The 25,040-nt window shown below is 44.8% G+C and overlaps 1 protein-coding gene across 1 annotated transcript in view; it reads left to right on the top strand.

Moving 5' to 3' along the window:
• The first annotated feature begins 2,282 nt into the window (after positions 1–2,282).
• The window catches only part of LOC126095118 (juvenile hormone esterase-like), an 81,964-nt gene continuing 59,206 nt past the window's right edge, over positions 2,283–25,040 (top strand). The window contains exons 1-2 of the mRNA XM_049909826.1: positions 2,283–2,394; positions 14,359–14,493. Of these exons, the coding sequence (XP_049765783.1) occupies positions 2,293–2,394; positions 14,359–14,493 (237 nt within the window). The 5' untranslated portion in view covers positions 2,283–2,292. The remainder of the gene's footprint in view (positions 2,395–14,358; positions 14,494–25,040) is intronic.

Raw genomic sequence — 25,040 nt, 5'->3', positions numbered from 1 at the left:
ATTTTTATTAATTCATTCGAGGTTTCAAGTGCGTTTCCCCAATGTAATGGGGTACAAAGGCACATGGTCCATTGAACTGTATTTATACATGAGGTATGTTGTCCCGTATTTGAATGTTGATCATTACACGGCTCTGCAGCATTATTTCGATTTCTTACTAACTTACTGTCCTCTGCCCTTCATCTTTGTTTAATTAATTTTTTACGCGTGTCGCACCTCCACATGCGTTCGCTCAAAAACCATGTTCTCGAAACATATTCCAGTCATTTTCATTGTATACAACTCTAGGGTGATGCAGCCTACCGAATGCAGAGACTACAGATTTAGTAAATAAAAATTGCGGCCATGCAGATAAATGTGAGTCGCTATTGAACTTCGAGACAAATGCAGATGTAAAAAGTGCGTGAGTTCTAAAACTATGTTTCTAATATGAGATTTGTCTTGGTTAACTCTGGTTAAACCCCCTCCCCCCAATCCCCTTTTTAAATCTGTATTACGTTTGCTTACGTATGGGTAATACGTAATATGCAGGGGTAACATTTCAGGCCACAAAATAAGGGTCAGTGTCTCATGTGGGTTTCCAGGTTAAAGTAAGTAAAAGCAATTTCGTTGCGTTTTCTCATCGAAACACACATTCCTGCCCGAGAGAGAACTCGAACCTCCGGCGGGAGGGGCCTGGCAATCTGTGACAGGGAGCCTCAAACCTCGCGGCAACTCCGCGTGGCTGAAATTGAAGTCTTAGTTTCGAACAGATACGACGCAGTGAGGGATTTACCACTTTCTGACGTTTCTCTAGAATTCTGTTCACCGGAAAAGGATCGGATACATCACTGTCGATTAAAAATGGCTGGCAGAACAGTGCTGGCACATCTGGAACACAAATTATTTGGTGACTCCGCGTGTGGCAGCTACGAAGACAGCAAAAAATACGATGCAAAGTGGCGATTTCATTTAGGATGATAATCTAATCTCTCGTCAGGCTTTTGCTCTCCGTATTTCACAGAACCTACAAAGATAACAATTACCACGTAAGGTAATGATTTTAGTTAGTTAGGATGATAAATAATTTGATATCTCGCATTTTGTGCTTGACTCCTATCAAAACGATTGAAAATGAATAATTTTATAGACTTCTTAAGCATTTGTTTCAATGTCTGGCTAAACGCAGACCATTAACAGGTTACTAAATATCACTTTTACTTTAATTTAAGAATCTATTATTCATTGATAATAGCAATGCCACTATTCTAAAATATTTTAACTGTGCAAATGGCATAAATATATTTGTCTCCTGTACAATACATACCAATTGTTCTTATTTAAAATTAATCTACGGATATTATGCAGTAGGATACAAACAGCTGTTCGACTACTGAATTCAAATGTTCAAATGTATGTGAAATCTTATGGGACTTAACTGCTAAGGTCATCGGTCCCTAAGCTTACGCACTACTTAACCTAAATTAGCCTAAGGACAAACGCACACACCCACGCCCGAGGGCGGACTCGAACCCCCGCCGGGACCAGCCGCACAGTCCATGACTGCAGTGCCATAGACCGCTCGGCTAATCCCGCGTGGCTCGACTACTGAAAGGTGACACGTTCTGAGATCCAAATTTGACTGAGAAGTTGGTACTTAGTACCTGTTCACCTGATGTGTGTTATGGAGTAAATGATAAAAAAACGACGTACTATCCTTGTCTGAATAAGATGCTTGAAAGCGGTGGCGTCTTAACTAGACGCAGAATTTACATCTGTCAATGTGCGTAGAAGAACCTTCGAAGGGAGAAAGGAAGATTAGAGTTTAGCGTCTCGTCTGAAGCGTGATCATTAGAGACGGAGAACAAGCTTGATGTACGAACGGATTGAGATTTTTAAAGGAACAGTCCCAATATTTACCTAGTGTGACTTAGGGAAATCAAGGAAAACCTAAATTTTGGTAGCCGGACGGGGAATTGAACCATCGTCCTCTCGAATGCAAGTCCATTGCGCTAACCACTGAGTACCCTCGCTCGGTCTATCCTTTCTACTTTCCATATGCAATCACTCTAGTTACCAAAGCATTAAACTGAATAGGTTACTGACATTATTTAAATTGTGATGCAAGACGGTTTGAGCTCCTGTTTGAACAGCAATCTCAGTAGAGATACGATACGATAAGTTACACTGTTACCACCACGTAGACTGATACGAAGTGCTTTACGTAATATACCTCTGAGATAAGAATGACAGGTCGGTCACTGAAGAAGTTGTAACGTGAGCTGCCGACTACAGGGCAGCCAGAAGACAGACATGGCGCTCAGAGACAGAAACATGCGCAGTGCGGCGCTGCTGCTGGCCGCTGCCCTCTGTGTGGGAGTCGCAGACTCAGCACCGCGCCCCCAGCAGCTCCAGGTACTCTGACCGACTCTTCATGACTTATTTCTTCACCCCTACTTCTGGTACACTGCACGCTTTGTGCCATATTGCCTCCTGTACGACTGCGTCCGTGACAAGAATCTTGTTACTTGTGTACTCGCAACCAGTTGAATTACGTCATTTGAACGTTCCCTCTGTTTATTTTACTGAAAATAGAGCGTTTCCGAACTGTACTGTACTTGTGTTTGCTCTTGGACGTACTATTTGTACTGAGTGCTTGTCCCATCTCAATACCTGTGCAGCTGTAGCACAATTGTTTTGTTGTTTTCCGCAAAATTTGTACATCTTACATTGACGCTGCAGAACCGGAAAAGACGAATATTATCATTTAATTGTGTGTTAACGGCTAGGTGATTGGCGAATTGGTGTAGAATAGCACTTCAGTGAAACGGAAACACAGAAGTAATTTATTTCAGATCTCGTATCCTTAAACGTCATGGCCTGCCATTAGCTAAGGACGGTTTTACGGTTGTGCGTAGTGATAGATTTGCAGTTGATAGATTTATTTTAAGGACTTAAGTTGCTATATTCTGATTGTAATCTCGCAGATCATTTGAAGACCGATGTAGAAAATTTAGCTGCAATTCTCGACACTGTATTCGTTAGCGTTGGTAAGACTTCAAAATACTTTCAGAAGATTACCAGGATCCTTGAAAAACAGAAGATTGAATGCGGTCTACAGAGTACTGCTAAGGACAAAGTGAATCTCAGGCAAGAATCCCAAGGGGTACGAACTGAGTGAGACTTATATTCATGTTCACGATAAATGTTGCTAATAATACACATGTTTCCTTGGTAGTATATTTGAACGATTACAGAAATATGTCCATGTGAATCACAAGACATTGGAAATACAACATGTTGGCTTCTATCCAGGTTGCTAGTCTTGAAGCTTCTCTTAGAGTAGGGCCGTGCCCAGTCGGACGCGGCCCTTATGTTCTCTTCACACAGAGGCCGCTGCTGTCACGTTTTCGTCCTGAGGTGGGGTTGGTCAGCGAACGATTGGCTGACCTCTTCTCATAGCCCCCTCTGTTCTGTCGTTCCCGACTGGCTTGCCGGCGCCTGACTTTGCGCCGTATGTTGTCCCCTTGCCCCTCCCAACAAAGCGACGGACCGTGGTCGTACAGGGCGCACGACAACGGCGGGGGTGGCAGGATCGTGGACGCTGTGATGGACTGGAAAATGTGGCTGCAGGGGAAGTCATTCTTCCAGTCGCACCATGCCGTTCGGCCTTCACTCTGGTGGAAACGTTCTCCGGAAAACGACCAGTAGGCTACGCGTCCACCTCCTGAGACGCGTAAGAATATGTAGAAGGCGTCGGCTGCTGCGGTGTGGGCGGTTCCAGCTACATCGGTAGGATGAGAGAAGGTGGAGGAGGCGAAAGCTCTGTCTCAATTGGGTCGTCCCACTCTGTCGTGAAGACAACCTCTGGCGGCTGCTGTGGTAGCGCTGTCCTCTGGATCCGCGAATCTGATGGAAGAGACACAGAAGGATCACCGTGCACATGACAGTGGCGAATATGATTGAGATATCGGGCTGCAATCCGTCTTGGCCTGAAATGAGATACATGCATGCGCCAAGGCGACGAAGGATCTCACGTCACGCCCATCGTTTGTTGCCGCTATAAACCCTCAAGAATACAATATTATGCGACGCGAAGCGATACTTGCGACCTCCCTTCGGCAATGGATGCTGAAAACGGTCGGCAGGTGGAACAGTATCCGATGGCGGCGTCCATGAAGAAAGACCACCGGCGATGGTCCATCTCGTGGATACGGACGATATGAGGCGAGAAACAGTTGCAATGCTTGATCCCTGGTGTGTGTGGTGCGACGTTTGGCCATCTGCTGCTTGGAGGTTCTCACAAAACGTTCCGTTTCGCCCTTTTACTGTGGATGTAATGGTGCACTTGTTAGATGTTGTATACATTGGGTTCACAGAATGTTTCAAATTCATTTCACGTGAACTGAGGGCCGCTGTCCGACACTATGACTTCAAGCAAACCTTCGAGGCAAAGAATGGAGGGCAACGCCTGAATTGCGTTACGTGACGTTGTCGATTTCATTAGCACAGCAAAAGGAAACTTGCTGTAAGAGTCTACCACAATCAACCAACGAATGTTCCAAAAAGGATCCGCAAAGTCTATGTGCCATGTGATCGCGACTTGGGCCAAGCAGAGAATGTTTGTGGCGGAGAGGACTGATTTTCCGCACATGCGTGAAACTGTAACGACATGTGTTCTATTTGGGTGTCCATACCCTGACAAGTACAGTGTGGACGCGCTAACTGTTTCGTACGAACAATCCCCCATTGTCCTTGGTGAAGTAAATGCAACACTTCTTTTTGCAAAGCTTTACGTATCAACAGATGTGGCCGTCCAAAGCCGTTTTAAACAAGAATCACATTACGCTGTATAGCGATGCTATGCCGACGTGCAAAGTATCAGCGATCTTTATGGTACCCAATCAGCGAGGCCAAGAAGTGCGAATGTATTGTAGAAAAATGTTCAAATCTGAATCATCTTCCGTGACCTGTCCAATTTTCCTACAGTTCAGAGGAAAGGATTAAATCAATTCAGAATCCTGAGCATCAATATGACAACAAGATGCAGCTGAAGCGTCAAAGTCTGTATCAGGGCCAATCGGAAGACGTGAAAGTGCGTCCACATTACCATGTTGAGCTGTCGGTCAATACACAATCTCGCACTGGTATTGAGACAAAAACAAAGCACATCTCTGCAACTTTTGGGCAGTTTCAATAGGAGCCGCCTTCGTCGGATGAAACAAGGACTGCAATGGCTTGTGATCCGTTACTAAGTAGAATTTTCTACCGTACAAATAGTGGTGGAATTTGGTGACACCATACGCAATAGCCAATGCCTCTTTCTCTATTTGTGAATAGTTACACTGAGCTTCGGACAACACTTTTGGAATAGACCTGTCTTTATCACCAATTCTGTGCGAAAGCATTGCATCGATTCCGTAAGAGGGAGCTTCAACTTGCAACATTATTGGTTTGTATGGGTCAAAGTGAGCCATGCTTCTATCACTGAGCAATGCATCTTTTGTAAAGCTTCTTGCCACTCATCCGTCTATCCAAACAAAGGGAACGTTCTTGCGATGCAAGCTATTCAATGGAGCTGCAATTTGTACAGCATTCGGTTTGAACGGGGAATTATGTGAAATTGTAAGGAACTCGCAGGTCACGTATGGCTAACAAGTGTGACTGAAGAGGATGTACACCTTGACTGTTAATGACATGACCAAGATACGGCAACTAAGTTTTATAAAAATCACACTTGTCCAGTCTGTATCAGATAACACACGACACAAAGCACAGAAATTTGCTATGTGTTCTTCAGGTTTACGACCTGCTCCGACAATAACGTACAACTAGTTTGAACAGTTTGGTACTTGAGCAGTCAGCTTTTCCAAATACTGTTGGAAAAAGGTGGGTGCAGAAGCACTGGTAAAAGGCAAACGCATATGTTTAAATAAGCTCAAATGAATGTTCACAACCCACACTTTTTGAGATTCTACATCTTGCGGTATTCGAAGACATGCGTCGCGCATATCAATGTTTGAAAAGTAGCGACCAGCACCTAATTTGTCCATTAAATCCTCTGGCCGTGGCAATGGATAAGTATCAATCGCAGTTTGTGGGTTGACTGTAGAGATAAAGTCAACACAGTGGCAAATGCGAACTGATGGTTTGGGGAGCAAAACCAGAGGACTTGCCCATTGACTATCTGATATGGGCGCAATAACTCCGCTATCTTGCAATTCTTCAAGTTCAACAGTTACTTTTTCCCGTAATGCAATGGGAACAGTTCTATCCCGGCAAAATTTCGGCTGAGCATTGCCTTTCATAGTAATATGTGCAAGAAAAATTGTTAGCCTTGTCTAAACCTTCAGAAAAGAGTTGAAAGACTTCTTTCAGCAAACTAGCTATACTGTCTTTAGCTTTGGATGCAGTCACTGACAACACATTGTCCTGAATCTGACAGCCAAACCGACCAAACGAATCAACGCCAAATATGTTCTCACAAGTGCGTGATTGTAGCACAGTGAAAGTCACAGTTGTATGCGAGCGATACAAAGCAGGCAAAGTACATCTTCCGAGAACGTGAATGTCATGTCCATTGTAATTCATAGTGCGTGCTAGTTTTAGACAGGCGTGGGGAGCCTAACAGTTCATAATTTGTTACGATTGAGCAATGTAACAGAGGCACCCGTGTCCAACTGAAATTTCCACAAATATGCAATTGAACAAAAAGTTTGTTGGACTGGTGTAGCACTGAAGAAACTCTTTGCTTGCTAGTTTTGCTAATGCCCGCAGCAGGCTTGGAACACTTTGGGTTGATTACATGGGTCTCGTGAATATACTTTTGTGAGTGGGCAGAGTTCTTATGTTTGTTCCGTTGCAAACATACGGATTGTATGTGGCCTTTCTTGCCACAAGCGTAACACTGTGCTTGTCGGTACGGGCAGTTTTGGTGCGTGTGCCGTGAATAGCACCGAGAGCATGACGTAATTCTGTTCGCCTGTGTAGCCGCCTGTTTAGAGAAATGTTTACGTGACGTGGAGCACTATTTACACGGCGTGGCACGTGCATTCTGTCGCTGCCTAGTAGTTCGGTGGCTGCTCAAATTTATCAGCCGACATGGTACCTGAGCTACACTGATCCAGTAATTGCACTACGTGCTGAAGTGATGGATCTGACAATTTCAAAATCTGTTCTCTAAGTCTGACATCAGTTACATTGTACACAGTCACATCATGCAACATAACATCTGAATATTAAGCACCAAAAGCATATTAGAATTTTGCATTTCCTCGTCATACCCTTCAAATCTGTTACCCACTCGCGATAGGTTTGTTCTGATTTTTTTTTTTTGCAACGAAAGAATCGGTAACACCTGAAAACATTGATTAGCAAAACCCGCTATAAGAGACACTGTTCAAGCAAGTAAACACACCCCTGGCCTGCCCGGTTGGCCGTGCGGTCTGACGGACGGCTTTCCGGGAGGGAAGGAGTGCCTGGTCCCCGGCATGAATCCGCCCGACGGATTTGTGTCGAGGTCCGGTGAACCGGCCAGTCTGTGGATGGATTTTTGGTGGTTTTCCATCTTCATCGGCGAGTGCAGGCTGGTTCCCCTTATTCCGCCTCAGTTACACTATGTCAGTGATGGCAGCGCTAATAAGTTCTCCACGTACGCGTACACCGCCATTACTCTATCACGCAAACATAGGGGTTACACTCGTCTGGAGTGAGACGTTCCCTGGGGGGTCTACCGGGGGCCTAACCACACAATAACCCTGGGTTCGGTGTGGGGCGGCGGAGGGGTGAAGTGGACTCCGGTAGTCATAGTGGGGTTGTGGACCACTGCGGCTACTGCGGGGACGAAGCCTCTCCGTCGTTCCTAGGTCCCCGGTTAACATACAATACAATACAATACAATACGAACACACCCCTGCAAAGAAAAAACGAGTAAAATTAATGCGCAAGCAAAACATAAAAACACACGAAAAATCAAAAATTTTTGGCAGCCAGGCACAGGGTTCTTGTTACTTGTCGCAAAATGTTGGTTTCTATTCAGGTCGCTACGCTTCAAGCTTTTCTTCGACTGGGGTCACGAGCGGTCGGGTGCGGTGCTTATGTTTCCTTCGTATATGAGCCGCTGCCGGCCGCGGTGGCCGAGCAGTTCTAGGCGCTTCAGTCCGGAACCGTGCGACTGCTACGGTCGCCGGTTCGAATCCTGCCTCGGGCATGGATGTGAGTGATGTCCTTAGGTTAGTTGGGTTTAAGTAGTTCTAAGTTCTATGTGACTGATGACCTCATATTTTAAGTCCCATAGTGCTCAGAGCCATTTTTAGGAACAGCTGCCGTCGTGTTGTCGTCCTGGAGAGGGGTGAGTTAGTGAGTGATTGGCTGGCCTCTTCTCACAGCCCTCTACCGTTCCCGGCTGGCGTGCCGACGCTTGACTTTACGCCGTAACACTCCCTATTGCAGCTATTAAGTAGAATATATACCTGACCTGAAAAGGAGCACTTCAGTAAGTCTCTAGCATAAGCACAAAACGTTGAGCATGGGAAACGTTTGCTCCTAGGATGTGCGACGTGTGACGTGGCATACTAAGAGGTGCTCCAAAACCTTTACTAACTACCTATACCTTTCCTGAAGAATGGTTGAGATCAGAAAAAATCATTGTGTCTACTGCTGGAACCCAATTCGTTACGCCGAAGCAGAACAGGCACCATATGATTCAACAATGCAAGTCCGGAGGACCAGCTGTCCAGCTCCTGAAGTCGAGAGCACGTTTTCGGACCAGGCATGTGAATCGTCTGCTGTTCGTCGCCAACGTATTCATTATTTGTCGGAAAATATAACTCATGAGGTACCCTTGTAGAAATAATTGAATTTTGGTGGCCAGTAATGACTATTTATCAACTGTGTTATGATCGGCTTTGAACTTCTCCACTGATCTAGAATCATCACCACAACTTAGAACGATATGCAGTATGACTGAAACCAGGACACTGAGGAATATAGCAGAACAGTGAGCTAATGGTGTCTCTGTAACATTAGATAGTAAATGTAGGAAGATGCTACGCTCTGTTCATGAAGTATGTGGAAACTGTGAGGGAGGATTTTGAATTAACGGTACTGCTTTCGTCACCAGTGAATCACCTGGAAGTTTGAAGCTGGGTGCTCATGTTTCCTATACACAAAGAAGCATCTCTGAAGATGCCTTGACGGTTACTTATTGTGATGCTCATATGTGGTCGTTCCATCTCTCTCGTTTCCTCTTGTATTTAAGATTTCGACGATAGTCTATATTCCTGACACCACGACGTTTGTGTTTTTTATCATAAATGACTACATATAAAGGGTTTGGTTAAGTTATGAATATTCCAGTTGGTGAAAGTCTTTTATTTAGATATATTACTTGATTAATATACTGAAGTGATGGGATACTTTGTGGAGATGTCGTGGTGTCATTCCGGAGGATGGTGAGATGCAACTCTCCATGCTGTTCCGTCCTGTGTAGGCTTACTCATCCATGCATAACTGCTGCAACCTACAGCATCTTAGTCGAACGTTGGTCTCCCACTAAAAGTTTTGCACACCACACTTCGTTCAACTACCAAATTGTGATTGCTGAATGCCTTAACATATGTCCCATCAACGGATCCCATCTTTTAGCCCGTTTGTGGAGTAAATTTTCTTTTAGAATTAGATTTTCATTCTGCAGTGTAGTGTGCGCTGATATGAAACTACGTGGAAGATTAAAATTGTGTTAGGGCCGAAATCGAACTCGGCACCTTTGCCTTTCACGGAAAAGTGCTCTACAGACTTTCTTTTATCTCGTTTTGTTCGTGACTGTTCGTCCTATTTGTTCGGGGAGGACGTCCTACGACGCTTGTTCATATTCATCGTCGTACAATTAACTCAATCTTTTTTTTATTACAGAGGGCGGCTAATCCTCTGACCGAACACGCTGAGCTTCCATGCCGGCACAGACTGAGCTACCCAATCACGACTCGCGGCCTGTCTTCACAGTTTAAATTCTGCCAGTACACCGTCTCCTACCTTCCAAACTTCACGGAAGCTGCATTGTATGATCCTCTTTACTCAGGTTATTGTCATTTATTCTGCTATTCAAATAGCAAATTCATCTACGCTTTTGTGTCTCATCTTCTAAACTACACTCATGCTCATAAATTAAGGATAATTGCAGAATGTGGTGACACACAACGTGGCACTACACAAAACTGGCGTTAATAGCATAGTTACATAGGGAACACGCACGACACAGACCTGTATGTCCAAGGTATTGGTGATAAGTAGAGAAAACCCTCCCGAAACACATGTGCTACAAAAGCCACTGTTTCCTGTGAACGTATCCTGACGTAAATATGGGATATGATCACCAAGCACACGTACACAGGCCGCACAATGGGTTGGCATACTCTGAATCAGTTTATCGAGCGGCTGGGGTATAGCCTCCCATTCTTGCACCAGTGCCTGTCGGAGCTCCTGAAGTGTCCTAGGGGTCTGAAGACGTGCAGCGATATGTCGACCGTGAGCATCCCAGACGTGCTCGGTGGGGTTTAGGTCTGGAGAACAGGCAGGCCACACCATTCCCCTGATATCGTCCGTTTCAAGGTACTCTTCCACGATGGCAGCTCGGCGGAGCCGTGCGTTATCATCCATTAGGAGGAAGGTGGGAGCCACTGCACCCCTCAAAAGGCCGACATGCTGGTGCAAAATGATGTCCCGACACAACTGACCTGTTACAGTTCCTCTGTCAAAGACATGCAGGGGTGTACGTGCACCAATCATAATCCCACCCCACACCATGAAACCACGACCTCCACACAGGTCCATTTCAAGGACATTAAGGGGTTAGAATCCGGCTCCTGGTTCACGCCAGATGAACACGCGGCTAGAATCACTGTACAGACTGTACCTGGACTGGTCTGTGAACATAACCTGGGACCACTGTTCCAATAACCATGTACTGTGTTCTTGACACCAGGCTTTACGGGCTCTCCTGTGACCATGGGTCAGTGGAATGCACCTTGCAGGCCTCCGGGCGAATAAACCATGTCTATTCCGTCGTCTGTAGACGGTGTGTCTGGAGACAACTGTTCCCGTGGCTGCGGAAAGGTCCCGAGCAAGGCTAACTGCAGTACTCCGATGCCGTCTGCGGGCAATGATGGTGAGATATTGGTCTTCTTGTGATGTTGTACACTGTGGACGTCCCGTACTGTAGCGAATGGACACGTTTCCTGTCTGATGGAATCGTTGCTGTAATCTTGAGATCACACTTCTTGGTACACGGATGGTCCGTGCTACGACCTGCCTCCAGTCACCCCAGTACTCTACACCTCATAACGTCATCAATATGTGTTCTTTGAGCCATTTTCAACACACAGTCACCATTAGCAAGTCTGAAAACGTCTGCACATTTACTCGCTGCACCGTACTCTGCATGCACCAACACACCTCTGCGTATGTGGACTGATGCCAGCGCCACCGTGAGACGACCGCAGGTGAAATGCACCGCATGGTCATAGCCCAAGGTGATTTAAACCAGCAAACCACCCACGAGAGCGTTGTTTCACCATGTATCAGCATTATCCTTAATTTATGAGCTTGAGTGTAATTCTAGCAGCAGCATCTTAATTAAATCGACGTTATCAATTATTACTATTTTATCTTCGTTGACGTTCATTTTACAGCCTCTCTTCAACATAACATCTATTCCGTTTAACATAACTTCTAAGTCCTTTCCCGTCTTTTACAGAATTACTATGTCATGGACAAACCTCAAAAGCTTTTGTTTCTTCTCCCTCAATTTTAATTCCCTTACTTAATTCCTCGTTGGTTTCCTGCACTGCTTGCTTGATGTACGTGCTTAAAATCATTGATGGATGGACTACACTTCTGTCTAACTACCTGCTGAATCACTGGTTCTTTTCCTTGTGCTCCAACTCTTATAACTGCAGTCTGGTTTACTAACTTTTGAATTACAAAGAATGTATTCCAATCAATTTTGTAAATACTTTCCCTAAATCTATTCCAATCAATTTTGTAAAAACTTTCTCTAGATGCATTCCAATCAATTTTGTAAAAAGCTTTCTCTAAATCTCTTTCTTCAGCCTGTTTTCTAGGATATGTCGTATAGTCAGCTTTTTTGGCGTGGTCCTTCACTTCTCCAGAATTCAAACTTTTCGGTCTATCAGCTTTTCCGTTTTTCTGTACATAATCCGTGTCAATGTTCTTCAATCATTACTCTCTAAACCTATGTCAAATCAAACACCTTCCAGCAGTCTAATTTTCAAACTATTGTTTTGTGGGCTACCAGATTCGGCGATATATTACGCCATCTTCGGGGTCCCTGACCGACGTGTAGGAGGATGCCAAGCTTGGTTCCAGTAAAAACAGGTGCCAGCATTCAAAGATTGTTACTGTAGATTTCTGCTTTACACAGGCGATCAGTTGAAACATCACCTGCCGACTGATGTCTATGAATCGTCAGATGATGTTTGAAGTAATCGCTGTGTCAAGCAGAAATCTACAGATACTAGTCTTTGAATACTGCCCCCTACTTTGACCGAAACCGATATTGGAATCTTCCTATACCTCGGGCAGGGGGCCTGAAGATGGCGTAAAATGTCGCCGAAACGGGTAGTCCAATAAGACAAAAGTTTGAAATTATACGGCTGAAAGGGGCTTGATTTGACATTCTGTACTGAGCAGCCGAGTCCCTCAACAGTCTCTGAGAAGATGGACATACAGAGACTTTAAACGTATGTTTCGGTAATATCCACACATGTCAATACCTTCCTTCCTCGGAATAGGAAGACATTCTTCTGAGGGTATTTCTTCTGTCTCGTATATTCTGCATACACGGTGGAAGACATTTGTCATGACTGTCTATCTCAAGGAGAGATTATGTAAAAACTCTTCTAGTAGTGTATCTCCCATCTCATCTTATCTACTTCCTCTTCTCTATCTATAATAGTTTCTTCATGTTTCTTGCCTTTGTGTGTTGCCTTTATATCTACCTTAGGTACTATTGCCTATGCTGTTCGCTGCTGCTTACCACATTTACATTTTCTTATTCATTACTGGACCTACTCATGCGTTACTCCTGTTTGGCTACGTGTTGATGATCGTATACTGACCTGATCAGAAGTGTTGCTTATAGCGAGCGTTTTTCGTGTATTTCACTTTGACGGAGGTACACAACTGTTACACGATGTAACTAATAAAGTAACTAATAAAGGTAAAGTAACTAATAAAGGTAGACAGGCAGTGAAACTAAGCGGGAGTTATTAATAGTTCCTACAACTTAATCTACATTATGTGTCAGGAATTATTCCCACTCTCAGTTTGACCTACCATATTGGTATTCATCTGTCCCGGCTCGTCGTCATTCTAGTACGTATGTTGAGTGTCGTCTGTAACACCATTCTAGTCTGGGCGTCTCTCCGCTTACAATGATCATGAAACGGTATAACAGATTCTTTTCAAGGTTTTCAGTTTTTAAGACATGATATTAAATATTACTTTTTTTATAAAAGAAGTTTTCGCTGTGGATATCTGGTACGTAGCACAGCACTGTTTCTTTCAGCCAAATACCACTGAATTTGAAGTGTGACAGATGGGTCACAAATGCCAAGTGTTTCATTACCAGTTCTGATTTAGGCCTTACAATCACAGAAAACCTCCCGACAAAGTTGGTCGGAACTGAAGGATTGGAACTATTGTTACTCAGATTCTACGGCGAACTTCCATATATAAACATCACGGTGTGATTATGTGTATTCCAAATGGATCAAGTGGCTCTGAGCCCTATGGGACTTGACTGCTGCGTTCATCACTCCCCTAGAACTTAGAACTACTTAAACGTAACTGACCTAAGGACATCACACACATCTATGCCCGAGGTAGGATTCGAACTTGCGACCGTAGCGGTTACGCGATTCCAGACTGTAGCGCCTAGAACCGCTCGGTCACACAGGCCGGCAATTATGTGTATTTGAGTGGTGTAACAGAATCAAGTGGCTAACTAGCTCGACGGCCTTTTTTTTCCACTTACAATTTTTAAGATCTCGTTCTGTTGTGGAGTTGGATTCTTTTCAGACAGACACCGGCGAAATGAGTTTCGGACCGGGGATTTCCAGCTCGGAAGTAGAAAGGGATTTCCTGTTCAGGAATTTGCCTTAAGACTTAGCGACAGATTCTGAAAACTTTGCTCATAACAGCATCAATACAACTAATGCATTCCCTTTTACATGCGGCTGCACAAGTTAACATGCAAACCTTCAACGTCACGGCCGTATTCTGGGTTACGCTTACACATTTATGTTGTTGCACACAGTGTTCACACTGCCTCAGTGTTACTGATTGGTGGCTCTGTTGCAGGGGGAGGACGTGTTCGTGACGGTGGAAACGGGTGCCCTCAGGGGCGTGGTGGCCACGTCGCTCAACGGCACGCTCTACAGCAGGTTCGTCGGTATCCCGTTCGCAACACCGCCGCTCGGAGACCTCCGCTTCAGGGTGAGTACCTCCGCTAAACCCTAGCGCTCTCTCTCATCTCGCAGGAAACCCTGTGGAGTGCGACATCCCGTCTAGAAAACAATCAGCACCTTCAATAGGCGACAGCACCACTGCTCCTCACACATGTCAGTGATTTTAGTTTCATACACCGTTTGTAAAGTGTTCAACGGTTTAAATTCAAGAGACAAACATTGAAACACAAAACTAACCCAATGTAAAACCATAAGTAATTGGTAAGTACAGCTCATATACGTAATGGATATACGAGTACAGGATACAGAAACGTGATTACGACGTACGGAAGTTTGGCTCTGGCCTTGAGTAGTGCTAGGATAGCCAAATGGTAAGGCACCCGCTCGCGATAAGCGGGAAATACGGGTTCAGTCGCCCTTCGGCAGGCTAGCGGCACGGACATCTTGCTTACCCAGCTCGCTCAGAGGAGTTTTCAAGAAAAATTTTTATATTATGAATAACACGTCTTTTATTTTTGAAAAACAAAGATTTTTTTATTTATCATTACCTTAAAAACAAAAAGGGAAACCATAAAAAAGATAAAAGCAAGAAAATGGTAAGGCATTCGCTCACGATGAACGGGATATCCGAGTTAGAGTCCCACTTTCATTGTCGTTTCATTACACAGCGTTAGGTTGTCCATATTCGCAACAGGTAATACATTTAATTTATTTAATAAAGGCTGTAGTCGCCGCAGTGCGTGTTCCTTTGGACATGCATGCATGTCCGAAGGAACGTTGCATCGTATTTCTGAATAACACATGCACCACAACATCGTAAAACTTTCTTTACTTTTTTCCTCGTGATGATTACGTGAGATATGTACACATAGGCGACAATAGTCATGAGAAACCTGCCGAACGTCCTTTAGTCCGGTATTGTGCATCAACTCGACGTGGCATGTACTCAACAAAGCGTGGAAGTGACGTGCAGTAAAAATGATCCATACCGCCTCTATAGCCATCCATAATTACGAACGTGATGGCGGTGCAGGTATTTGTGCATAAACTGACCTCTTGGTTATGGCCCATAAAGGTTCGATGGGTTTCTTGCTGGGCGATCTGGGTGGCCAAACCATTCATCCGAACTGTCCAGCCGGCCGGTGTGGCCGAGCGGTTCTAGGCGCTACAGTCTGGAACCGCGCGACCACTACGGTCGCAGGTTCGAATCCTGCCTCGGGCATGGATGTGTGTGATGTCCTTAGGTTAGTTAGGTTTAAGTAGTTCTAAGTTCTAGGAGACTGATGACCTCAGATGTTAAGTCTCATAGTGCTCAGAGCCATTTCGAACTGTCCACAATGTTCTTCAAACTAACTGTGAACAATTGTGGCCCGGTGGTGTCGTGCACTGTCATCCATAAAAATGCCATTGTTGTTTGGGAACATGACATCCATGAATGACTACTGCAAACGGTCTCCACATAGCTTAACATCCACAGGACTGAGTCCATTCCATGTAAACTCAGTCCACACTATTATGTGAAATCACTAGCTTACACAGTGCCTTATTAACAACTCAGGTCCACGGTGTCGTGGGGACTGCGCCACACTCTTAACTCTGCAGCAGCTCTTACCAACTGAAATCGGGACTCATCTAAACCAGGCCAAAGTTTACCAGTCGTCTACGGTCCAACCGATATGGTGACGAAATCAGAGAGGCTCTGAATGCGATATCATTCCGTTAGCAAAAGCACTCGCTTCAGTCGTCTGCTGCTATAGCCCCTTACGAATACGTTCGTCGTACGACTCACATTGATTTTCGCTTTTATTTCATGCAGTGTTGCTTGTCTGTTACCGCTGGCAACTCTACGCAAACGCCACTGCTCTTGGTCGTTAAGTGAAGGCCGTCGGCCAGTGCATTGTTCGTGGTGACAGGTAACTCCTAAAGTTTGGTATTCTCGGCACATTCTTGACTGTGCGAATTCGCTAACGATTGCCGGAACGGAATATCCCATGCGCTTTCAAAGTCTGTTAATTCCTGTCGTGCGGCAATAATCACATCGTTAACCTTTTACCATGAATCACTTGAGCACAGCCGGCCGGGGTGGACGAGCGGTTCTAGGCGTTACAGTCTGGAACCGCGTGAACGCTACGGTCGCAGGTTCGAATCCTGCCTCGGGCATGGCTGTGTGTGATGTCCTTAGGTTAGTTGGGTTTAAGTAGTTCTAAGTTCTAGGGGACTGATGACCTCAGAAGTTAAGTCCCATAGTGCTCAGAGCCATTTTTTTTAACTTGAGCACAAATGACAGCTCTGCCAATGTATTGACCTTTTGTGCCTTGGCTACACGATACTGCCTTCACCTGTATATGTGACTGTCGCTATCCCATCACTTTCCTCACCACAGTGTGCATTAACGTGTGTAATATGTTCCATGATTCGGATTTGAACGTGAGCTATTGTAATTTCGAAAGCATATCTCGCGGGAATGCAGAGCAACTTTGTAGTAGCGTCTCATGTTGGATTTTGTTGAGAATGTTTGCGACGCTGTCGCGCAGCGGGCAGAATACGAGCAGCCCTCTTATACTGTCGCACCTGTAGATGATGAATCACTGTCTCGCAGAAATATTGTGCCGGCTAGACAATATCATCTGACACAACACCGAGAACCTTTCAAGTAGTGGTTTCTTCTCCGATTACGAAAACATTTCGTTGGTTCCGACCTACACAAAGGAATGAGACTCCCATAAAAAAGTAAGAGACGTCAGAGTTCGCTCGGAATGATTTAGGCATACATTTTCCCCACGTGCCGTTTAAATGTGAATTTCTGAGTAACCATGCCGATTTTGAAGTGAAATTCCTCTTAGTCTTTGGTTGATTAACCCTAGTAAGGGACTGAAGTGACGAACAATTTCCAAGAACAAATTGAACGATTTCGTTCCGTTAGTAACTTCTTGCGAATCGAACGCTTTGGTTGTACAAGTAACGTCTTTTGTCGCTGAATTACACATCATTAAAGTTTTTATAACAAATCTGGTAATTACCCTTCTCTCACGACCTCCTTTATTATATATATACTTCTAGATAACTGATAACAGCGATTGATTTCTGTGACTGATGACATCGCTTATGTTCATCAGGTTAGGATGTGTACATGCTACTTGCGGACGCAGGAGGAGCTTGCAGCGGTTCGCGGACAGCTGAATGCATTTTTAGCTATGGTCAGTCACCCTCATGTTGCTTCCTTGTTGCGTAGCGGCGGCGGCGAATGTGGCGCGTCGTGTGGGACACCTCAGGTGACGCTTGCTTTGCCCAATGGCTCCGCTGCCGCGGCACCTCCTGCTGTATCCGAGGTGGTGCATCATCCCTCACTGCAGGGTGAGTGGCGGGTGGTAAAGCGTTCACGTCGCTCGAAACAGGGGGCCTATTTAGTCACTGCTTCAGCAGAGTCCGAGCAGACACACGGGGAGAGAGGATTACTAGTTATCGGTAAGTTCGATGTTAGGCATATTATGGAGCTGCTTGGACAGACAGTGTTCAGGACTGGAAAGAAAGTCAATGTGCACTCCAGAGGGCCTTACTGAGATGTGAAGGCAGCTCTGCCTGAGACTTTGAGCGTGCAGCGTGCTGTCGTCTTGAAGTTGTGGTTCAAGTCGGTAACAACGACGTCTGTTACATGGGTTTTGAGGCCATCTTCAGTTCATACAGACGGCTGGCAGAGGTGGTGAAGACTATTAAATGGGGAGCAAGCAGAGCTCGCAATTTGCAGCATTGTTGCCAGAGTTCATCAGGGTCCTCTGGTCAGGAGCTGAGTGGAGGGTCTCAACCAAAGGCTTCATCGACTCTGCGATGGCCACAGATTTCTAGACCTGCGTTATCAGGCGGGGAGAGGAGTGCACTACTTGAAGGAAGCAGTTACTCTGGTAGCAGGAAACTTGTGGAGTGCACATAGGGTTGTTTCAGGCTAGACGGTAGTTCGAGGTATTCTGATGAACACACATTAGTCGATAGGTAGTAACATAAGTGAGACGGCGTTCAGAATAAAGACACTCTGACGGTCAGAATTTTATCAGTAAAGTGTCTGAGCCGTGGTGGGGTTGGTGGCGTCGCCTTTCGTGTTCATGGAGCCTCTCTCTCGATCTGTCGTATGATGTCCCTCTGGTTTGAGGCCACCAAGATCTTTGTTCGAGGTTGTTGATGGGGAATGGGGAGGTTGAGTCGTGGCGAGTTGGGAAGTGGTAATGGAGAGTGGGTGACGGTGTGAGGTGTCCGCCGGTGTCTAAGGCGAGAACTTGCACAATCGTTTTAGGCACGGAGTCTGGCGAATAGTTGCTGGGCATATTGGTGGGCCGATTTGAATACCTAGCTGACTTCGAGTGCCGACTTCGTGCATAGTCTGGCCAATCATCTATGGGACGATCACAACTATGAGGCAGTTGAGGTCAGTATCGCTATGCTGAATTCTGGGCCCCTTTTGAACAGCCAAGCTTCATCTTCGATTCGTCAACTTAAGTTATTTTGGATTTTGAGGTCTTAACTGTTATTTTCTTATTGATACCTATAGGTCTTTTGCAATCATTGTGACTTCTTAACTAACTTATTTCATTACCAGTGGGTTCCTTGAACTGTGGGTGTTGTTTGTTTTTCCTGAGTCGATAATGGCCTTGGATGTTTGTTAACAGGATAACCTAAACTATGTGACCCAATGGTGTTTCCTGAGCCGGAGAGATAACGTATTTCTTTTAAGTTGTGGCCAGACGGCTCCGTCGTACCTAGATTGTTGGTTTTTAGCCGACCTGCCTGCCAAAAGTCTTCGAACACCAGATAAGAACCTTTCTCTTGTAATACGGGCGGGTGCCGGTTTCGAGATACCTTCGGCCATTGCAGATGTCATCTTTATTTCATTTTATTGGCTTAGGAGGTGCCTGCATCTCAAAATTTATAGTTGGTCAGTCTATATAATTGAGTTTGGCAGCCTAGTTTTCTTTTGGGCGTTTCGTCATCGTAGTAGAGTCAAAATCTTGTAGGACGCGGGAATACTGTTTGGCTGTTTGTTGTTGCTTTCATGTAATTGACCTTGCTGTATTAATATTTCGTTTGCTGTACCCAACGAAAAGGGCCTTTGAAGGTTGCTCCTCTAGTTATGACCTTTCTTGTCCTTCCTATTTGGTGTACTTTTGTGCTCCTTGCGCGTAAGCCTTCTGGTGCACCCCTTGTGAGGAGGCAATTCAAACTCTCGGTCACTTTACTGAATCAGTTATTCATGAAGGCCTACCTGTTTTCTATTTGGTAGTTTTAGTTAACTGAAACTGTTATTATTGGATGGCTCTGAGCACTATGCGACTTAACTTCTGAGGTCATCAGTCGCCTAGAACTTAGAACTAATTAAACCTAATTAACCTAAGGACGTCACACACATCCATGCCCGAGGCAGGATTCGAACCTGCAACCGTAGCGGTCGCGCGGTTCCAGACTGTAGAGCCTAGAACTGCTTGGCCACACTGTTATTATTGGAGACCTGCCTGTTTTGCGTTTGGTAATTTTGCTTAACTGAAGCTGCTGCCACCGAAGGCCTGCCTGTTTTCGAGTTGGTAATTTTACCTAACTGAAGCTATTGTCACTGAAGGCGTGCCTGTTTTACATTTGGTAATTTTACCTAACTGAAGCTGCTATTAAAGAAGGCATTCCTGTTCTCTATTTGCTAATTTTACTTAACGGCAGCTGGTATTAAAGAAGGCCTGCCTTTTTTCTGTTTGGTAATTTCAGGCCTGACTGTTCTCTGTTTGGTAATCTGCTAATCTGCTAATTTTACTTAACTGAAGCTGTTATTAAAGAGGCCCTACCTGTTTCCTACTTGGTATTTAAGGTGGATGAATAGGATAAAAAACCTTAATGTTTAGATACAGCGTTAGTAGCGTCCTGCTTGACACAGCCAAGTCGCTTAAATATCTGGGCGTAAGCGTTGCAAAGCGATACGAGGTGGAATGAGCATGTAATAACAGTGTTAGGGAAGGTAAGTGGTCGGCTTCAGTTTATTGGAAGAATTTTGGGAAAGAGTAGTTCGCCTGTAAAGGTGACCGGTGTGATCTATTCTTCAATACTGCCCGAGTATTTGGGATCCACATCAGGTCAGGTTGTAGGAAGACATCGAAGCAATTCAGAGGCGGGCTGCTAGATCTGCCACCAGCAGTTTCGTACAAGACGTAGGTGTTACGGAGATGCTTCGGGAATTCCTGGAGGGCAGACGACGTTATTTTCGAGGAACATTATTGAGAAAATTTAGAGAACCGGAATTTGAAACTGACTGCCGTATGATTCTACTGACGCCAACAAACACTGCGTGTGAGGACCATGAGCACGAACTACGAGATATTAGAGCACATACTGAGGCATACAGATAGTCATTTATCCCTCTCTCTGCTTGCGAGTGGAACAGGAAAGGAAATGAAGGAATGCAGAAGAAGCTGTAAGAGACGAAATAGTGAAAGTAGCAAGGAACAAAAAGGTAAAAAGGCAAGGTCTAGTAGAAATCCTAGGATGTAACAGGTAACGTTAGATTTGATTGATGAATGTAGAAAATATAGAAATGCAGCAAATGAAGAGGGCTGAAGGGAATCCAAAGTCTTAAGAATGAGACTGATAGGAATATTAAAAATGACTAATCTTGAGTGGCTACAGTAGAGGCGAATGGATATAGAAGATTATACCAATAGGGGAAAGATAGATAGTGCCTTAGGAATATTCAAGAGACATTTTGTGAAAAGAAAAGCAGCTGTTTCAGCATCAAAAGCACAGATGCAAAACCTGTACCGAACAATGAAAGGATAGATGGAAGTTGGGAGTATACAGAAGGGCTATACAAGCGAGATGTACTTGGAGACAGTACTGGAGGAGAGGATACAGATTAATATGAGACAGGAGATATGATACTGCGGAAAGACTTTGACAACACGCTGAAAGACCCAAGTCGAAACAAGGCCCCTGGAATAGACAGCATTCCGTCGGAACCACTGGTTCCTTGGGAATGCCAGCCATGACAAAACTCTTCCACCTCCGCAGGCGAAAATACCACAGACTTAAAGGAGAGTATAATAATTCCAGTTCCAAGAAAAGCAAGTCCTGACTGGTGTGGGTATTTGCGAACTCTCAGTTTACTAAGTTATGTTTTGCAAAATTCTAACTCGAAGCAATACTGATCCTACGATTTCACTTGGAAGATAGGTTAAGTAAAGGTAAACATATGTTTATAGCTTTTAAAGAGTTGGACAAAACTTCTGAAAATGCCGGTTGGACTGGAATACACTTTTGCAATTCTGAAGGCAGTAGGGTAAAACACAGGGAGCGAAATGGGGCAGGGGGGGTGGAGGCGAAGGGGCATGAAAGGGAAGCGGTTGTTGAAAGAGAGTGAGACAGGGTTGTAGCCTGTCCCTGGCATTATTTAAGTTGTAGAATGAGCAAGCAGTAGAGGAAGCCACAGAGAAAATTTGGATAAGGAATTCAACTTCAGGGAGAAGAAATAAAAATGTTGAGAATGAATACATGCTCATTTAGTGAAAAAACTGGACCAACACCAAATTCCAGCTAGAGTTTTCTACTCACTAGACAGACGTGCTACCACTGCTCCACCCTGTCACTGCATCTAGAATAGCTGTTTGGATTACCCTAGCGCACATCCCTAGCATCCCACCTTAACAAAAACTACAATTCATGTCTATGTCCACCATGATGTTCGCACTCTTAACTCGTATCAGTATTTCCGGGGCTCACCAACAATGGAATAGCACCTTAGCTGTTCCAGTGTTGGAGAGCGTCTGCATCACTGATACGAGTTAAGAAGGGAAACATCAGGTTCGGTTGAGACGCGAATTGGAGTTTGCATTAGGGAGAGGTTCACTAGAGTAAATTGTGCTTGTATGTTAGGTACAGTACCAGGGTAGCGTAGTGGTTAGCGCATCTGCCCTTTTGAGCAAGAAACCTGGGTCTTAATCGCAGATTTGGTACAAATTTTTATTCATTGGTTCGACCTGTGTTCATTATCGTAGATAGAGATCTCCATCTACATCTACATCTACGTGATTACTCTGCTATTCACAATAAAGTGCCTGGAGAGGGTCAATGAACCATCTTCATGCTGTCTCTCTACCGTTCCAATCTCGAACGGCACGCGGGAAAAACGAACACTTAAATTTTTCTGTGCGAGGACCGCTATCGGTTCTGGGAACGATACTACAAATAGGTAGCTCAGATTCCACCCCGCGAGCGAGTCTTTCCGCCTTCAAAAACTCCGCCAACCACCTGTATGAACCGAGGATAACCTCTGAACCCAGACGGCAGGTGTCAATTTGCAGTCGGGTGCACCCAGTGCTCCCTTTCGCGTCAGGCAGAGCCTCCTCCACATCTCGGATGAGACCCCCCGGCAAGCAGACACAGTGAACCCTGGCCTTCTTCCTCGATCTTTTCGCTATTACCCTAGGGGGCTCCATCACCCGCCTAACATTGGAGCTCCCAATCACTAATAAACCCCTCCCCCCGTGTGCCTGCTCGGACCTTGCTGAAGGAGCGGCCATATGTCCACTCACAGGCAGAGAGGGCGATGCCACACGGCCAGCTTCCACATTGACCCTCCGCCTCGTGCGACGCGAACGCCGCTGAACCCACACTCCTCTTGGGGAGAGGGTGGCCCAACGGCGCCCGGTACCCGCAAAGATGTCTCGACAGCAGAGACCGTAGGTGAAACATGTAACAACTCCTGGGGTGTACCATGCGACGCACCAGACTCCCCACTGCCGCTACACTCCGAAGCAGCAGCCTGAAGACGGCTGACCGCGGCCATCAGCACGTTCAGCTGTTCGCGAACAGTGGCCAGCTCCTCCTGCGTCCGTATACAGCAGTCACACATCCTATCCATCCTAAGAAATCAACAATTTACTGTAGAGAGTTAATCAACTTTTAACTAGACTGCTAATTCACTAAAGACAGCTGATAGCTAACTAAACTGTGGTTAGTAGACACTTCTTGTTGAAAACACCGAAAAAAAGCACTACCTGTCTCTGGACTGTATTCAGAACAAACACTTACATTACTGGCACTACAGCTGACTAAAGGGACTCGCTCTGAATGTATTCAAAACAAACACGAAATCTATTGAACACTATTAGTAGTACTCGAAAATTAAAGCTTCCTAAAAATGAAAACACACGGAAAGAGAAGTGACAAGTAAGAAAAACACAGTTAATACTCAAATTTACGTAGCTCGCTGTACAGCAGATGTGAAGCAGACGGCAGTTACGACGACACTGGCACTTGTCAACTGAGCATTATTGCATATTGTGGAGAATGATTTGTCCATGGTTTGTAAGTGGTACTTTACCTGTTACGAAACTCTTGCTGGAAGCGGCGTGTCACTTTACAGTTTTCGTAGCAATAATTCGGAGAGTTGGAAGTGATTTTCGAAATCTTCAGCTTACGACATCCATTTTCGAACCTGACGCGGCAACTCAGACTGTTTAGGTTATAAATTTAAAAAAATATTTATGTCGGTCACTTTCAGTTTCTTCCGCGACGCGTTTTGAGGGATGACATCCTCACATTCAGGTGAAACAGTTGATACAAATAGAGTGTAACATGATTCTGGAGATAAAATCAGCTGGCCATTTCGGAATTGCTCCTGGAAGAGATCGACGGCCAAATGCGCCATAAATTGTGGAAGAAGTTGTTATTCCCATGTATGAGAATGCTGAACAGCAATGCGGCGGCAGAAGCTGAGCATAGCGGGGGATGTAAACAACATCCCACCTGAGATGTTTCAAGCAGCAGTAGAGCAGTCTCCAGTGTGGTTCCAACCTGTTGTGTGTCTAGACGGTCGTCATATTAAGCAAGAGCTTGCAATGGTAAGAAAGTAACAAATGTTAGCCTCTGACGTGAAAATTAAAATGCCTTTATTTCGATGGTTTATTCTTAGTTTCCCTTCCATATGTCCTTATATATGTTTCCACAATGTTTCATTGTCCTACGATCAGTCGTATTTAATGGCGGCCCTCTCAAGTAGCGAAAGTTTAATGATAACCATTCTGAAGGTGTGTGTGTGTGTGTGTGTGTGTGTGTGTGTGTGTGTGTGTGTGCGAGCTCGCTTACAGCTTTAAAACTTTGTCATATGAGCATAGCCTTATTAAGAAACTTATATAGATTGATCTTTACTTGTTAGTGAATGGATTGTAATGCGTTCATTGGATTCAAGTTCATGTAATTTCAGGCACTAAAGAGGCTATAGCAGTAAAAGTTATTGTATATTGTCCACTATGCTTAAGAAGCCATTAAAATGTTCGTTGCCACTGTTCCATCTTCGTAGTTAGGTATGTTACGCGTATAGTATTCTCATTTATTCATAAAAAAATTCAATGCTTCAAAAAGATCCAATTTGTTGCCTTTGTTTAGTATACGCAGTGTCATTAGATTACTCCCTACAGATTCTAAAGAATTTCCAGTGTAATTAAGATGGGCAGATAATATAGATTTATGGAGGATTTATTGGAGGTGTTGTAGCCAAATGTGGTTGCATGTTCTCTAACTTTAGTATAGACGTTTCGTTATGTCTGACCC

Source organism: Schistocerca cancellata, chromosome 8 (genome assembly GCF_023864275.1).
Source record: "Schistocerca cancellata isolate TAMUIC-IGC-003103 chromosome 8, iqSchCanc2.1, whole genome shotgun sequence".
Classification (NCBI taxonomy): domain Eukaryota; kingdom Metazoa; phylum Arthropoda; class Insecta; order Orthoptera; family Acrididae; genus Schistocerca; species Schistocerca cancellata.
The sequence above is the reverse complement of the archived record's forward strand: the minus strand, read 5'-3'. Positions and strand labels throughout refer to the sequence as shown.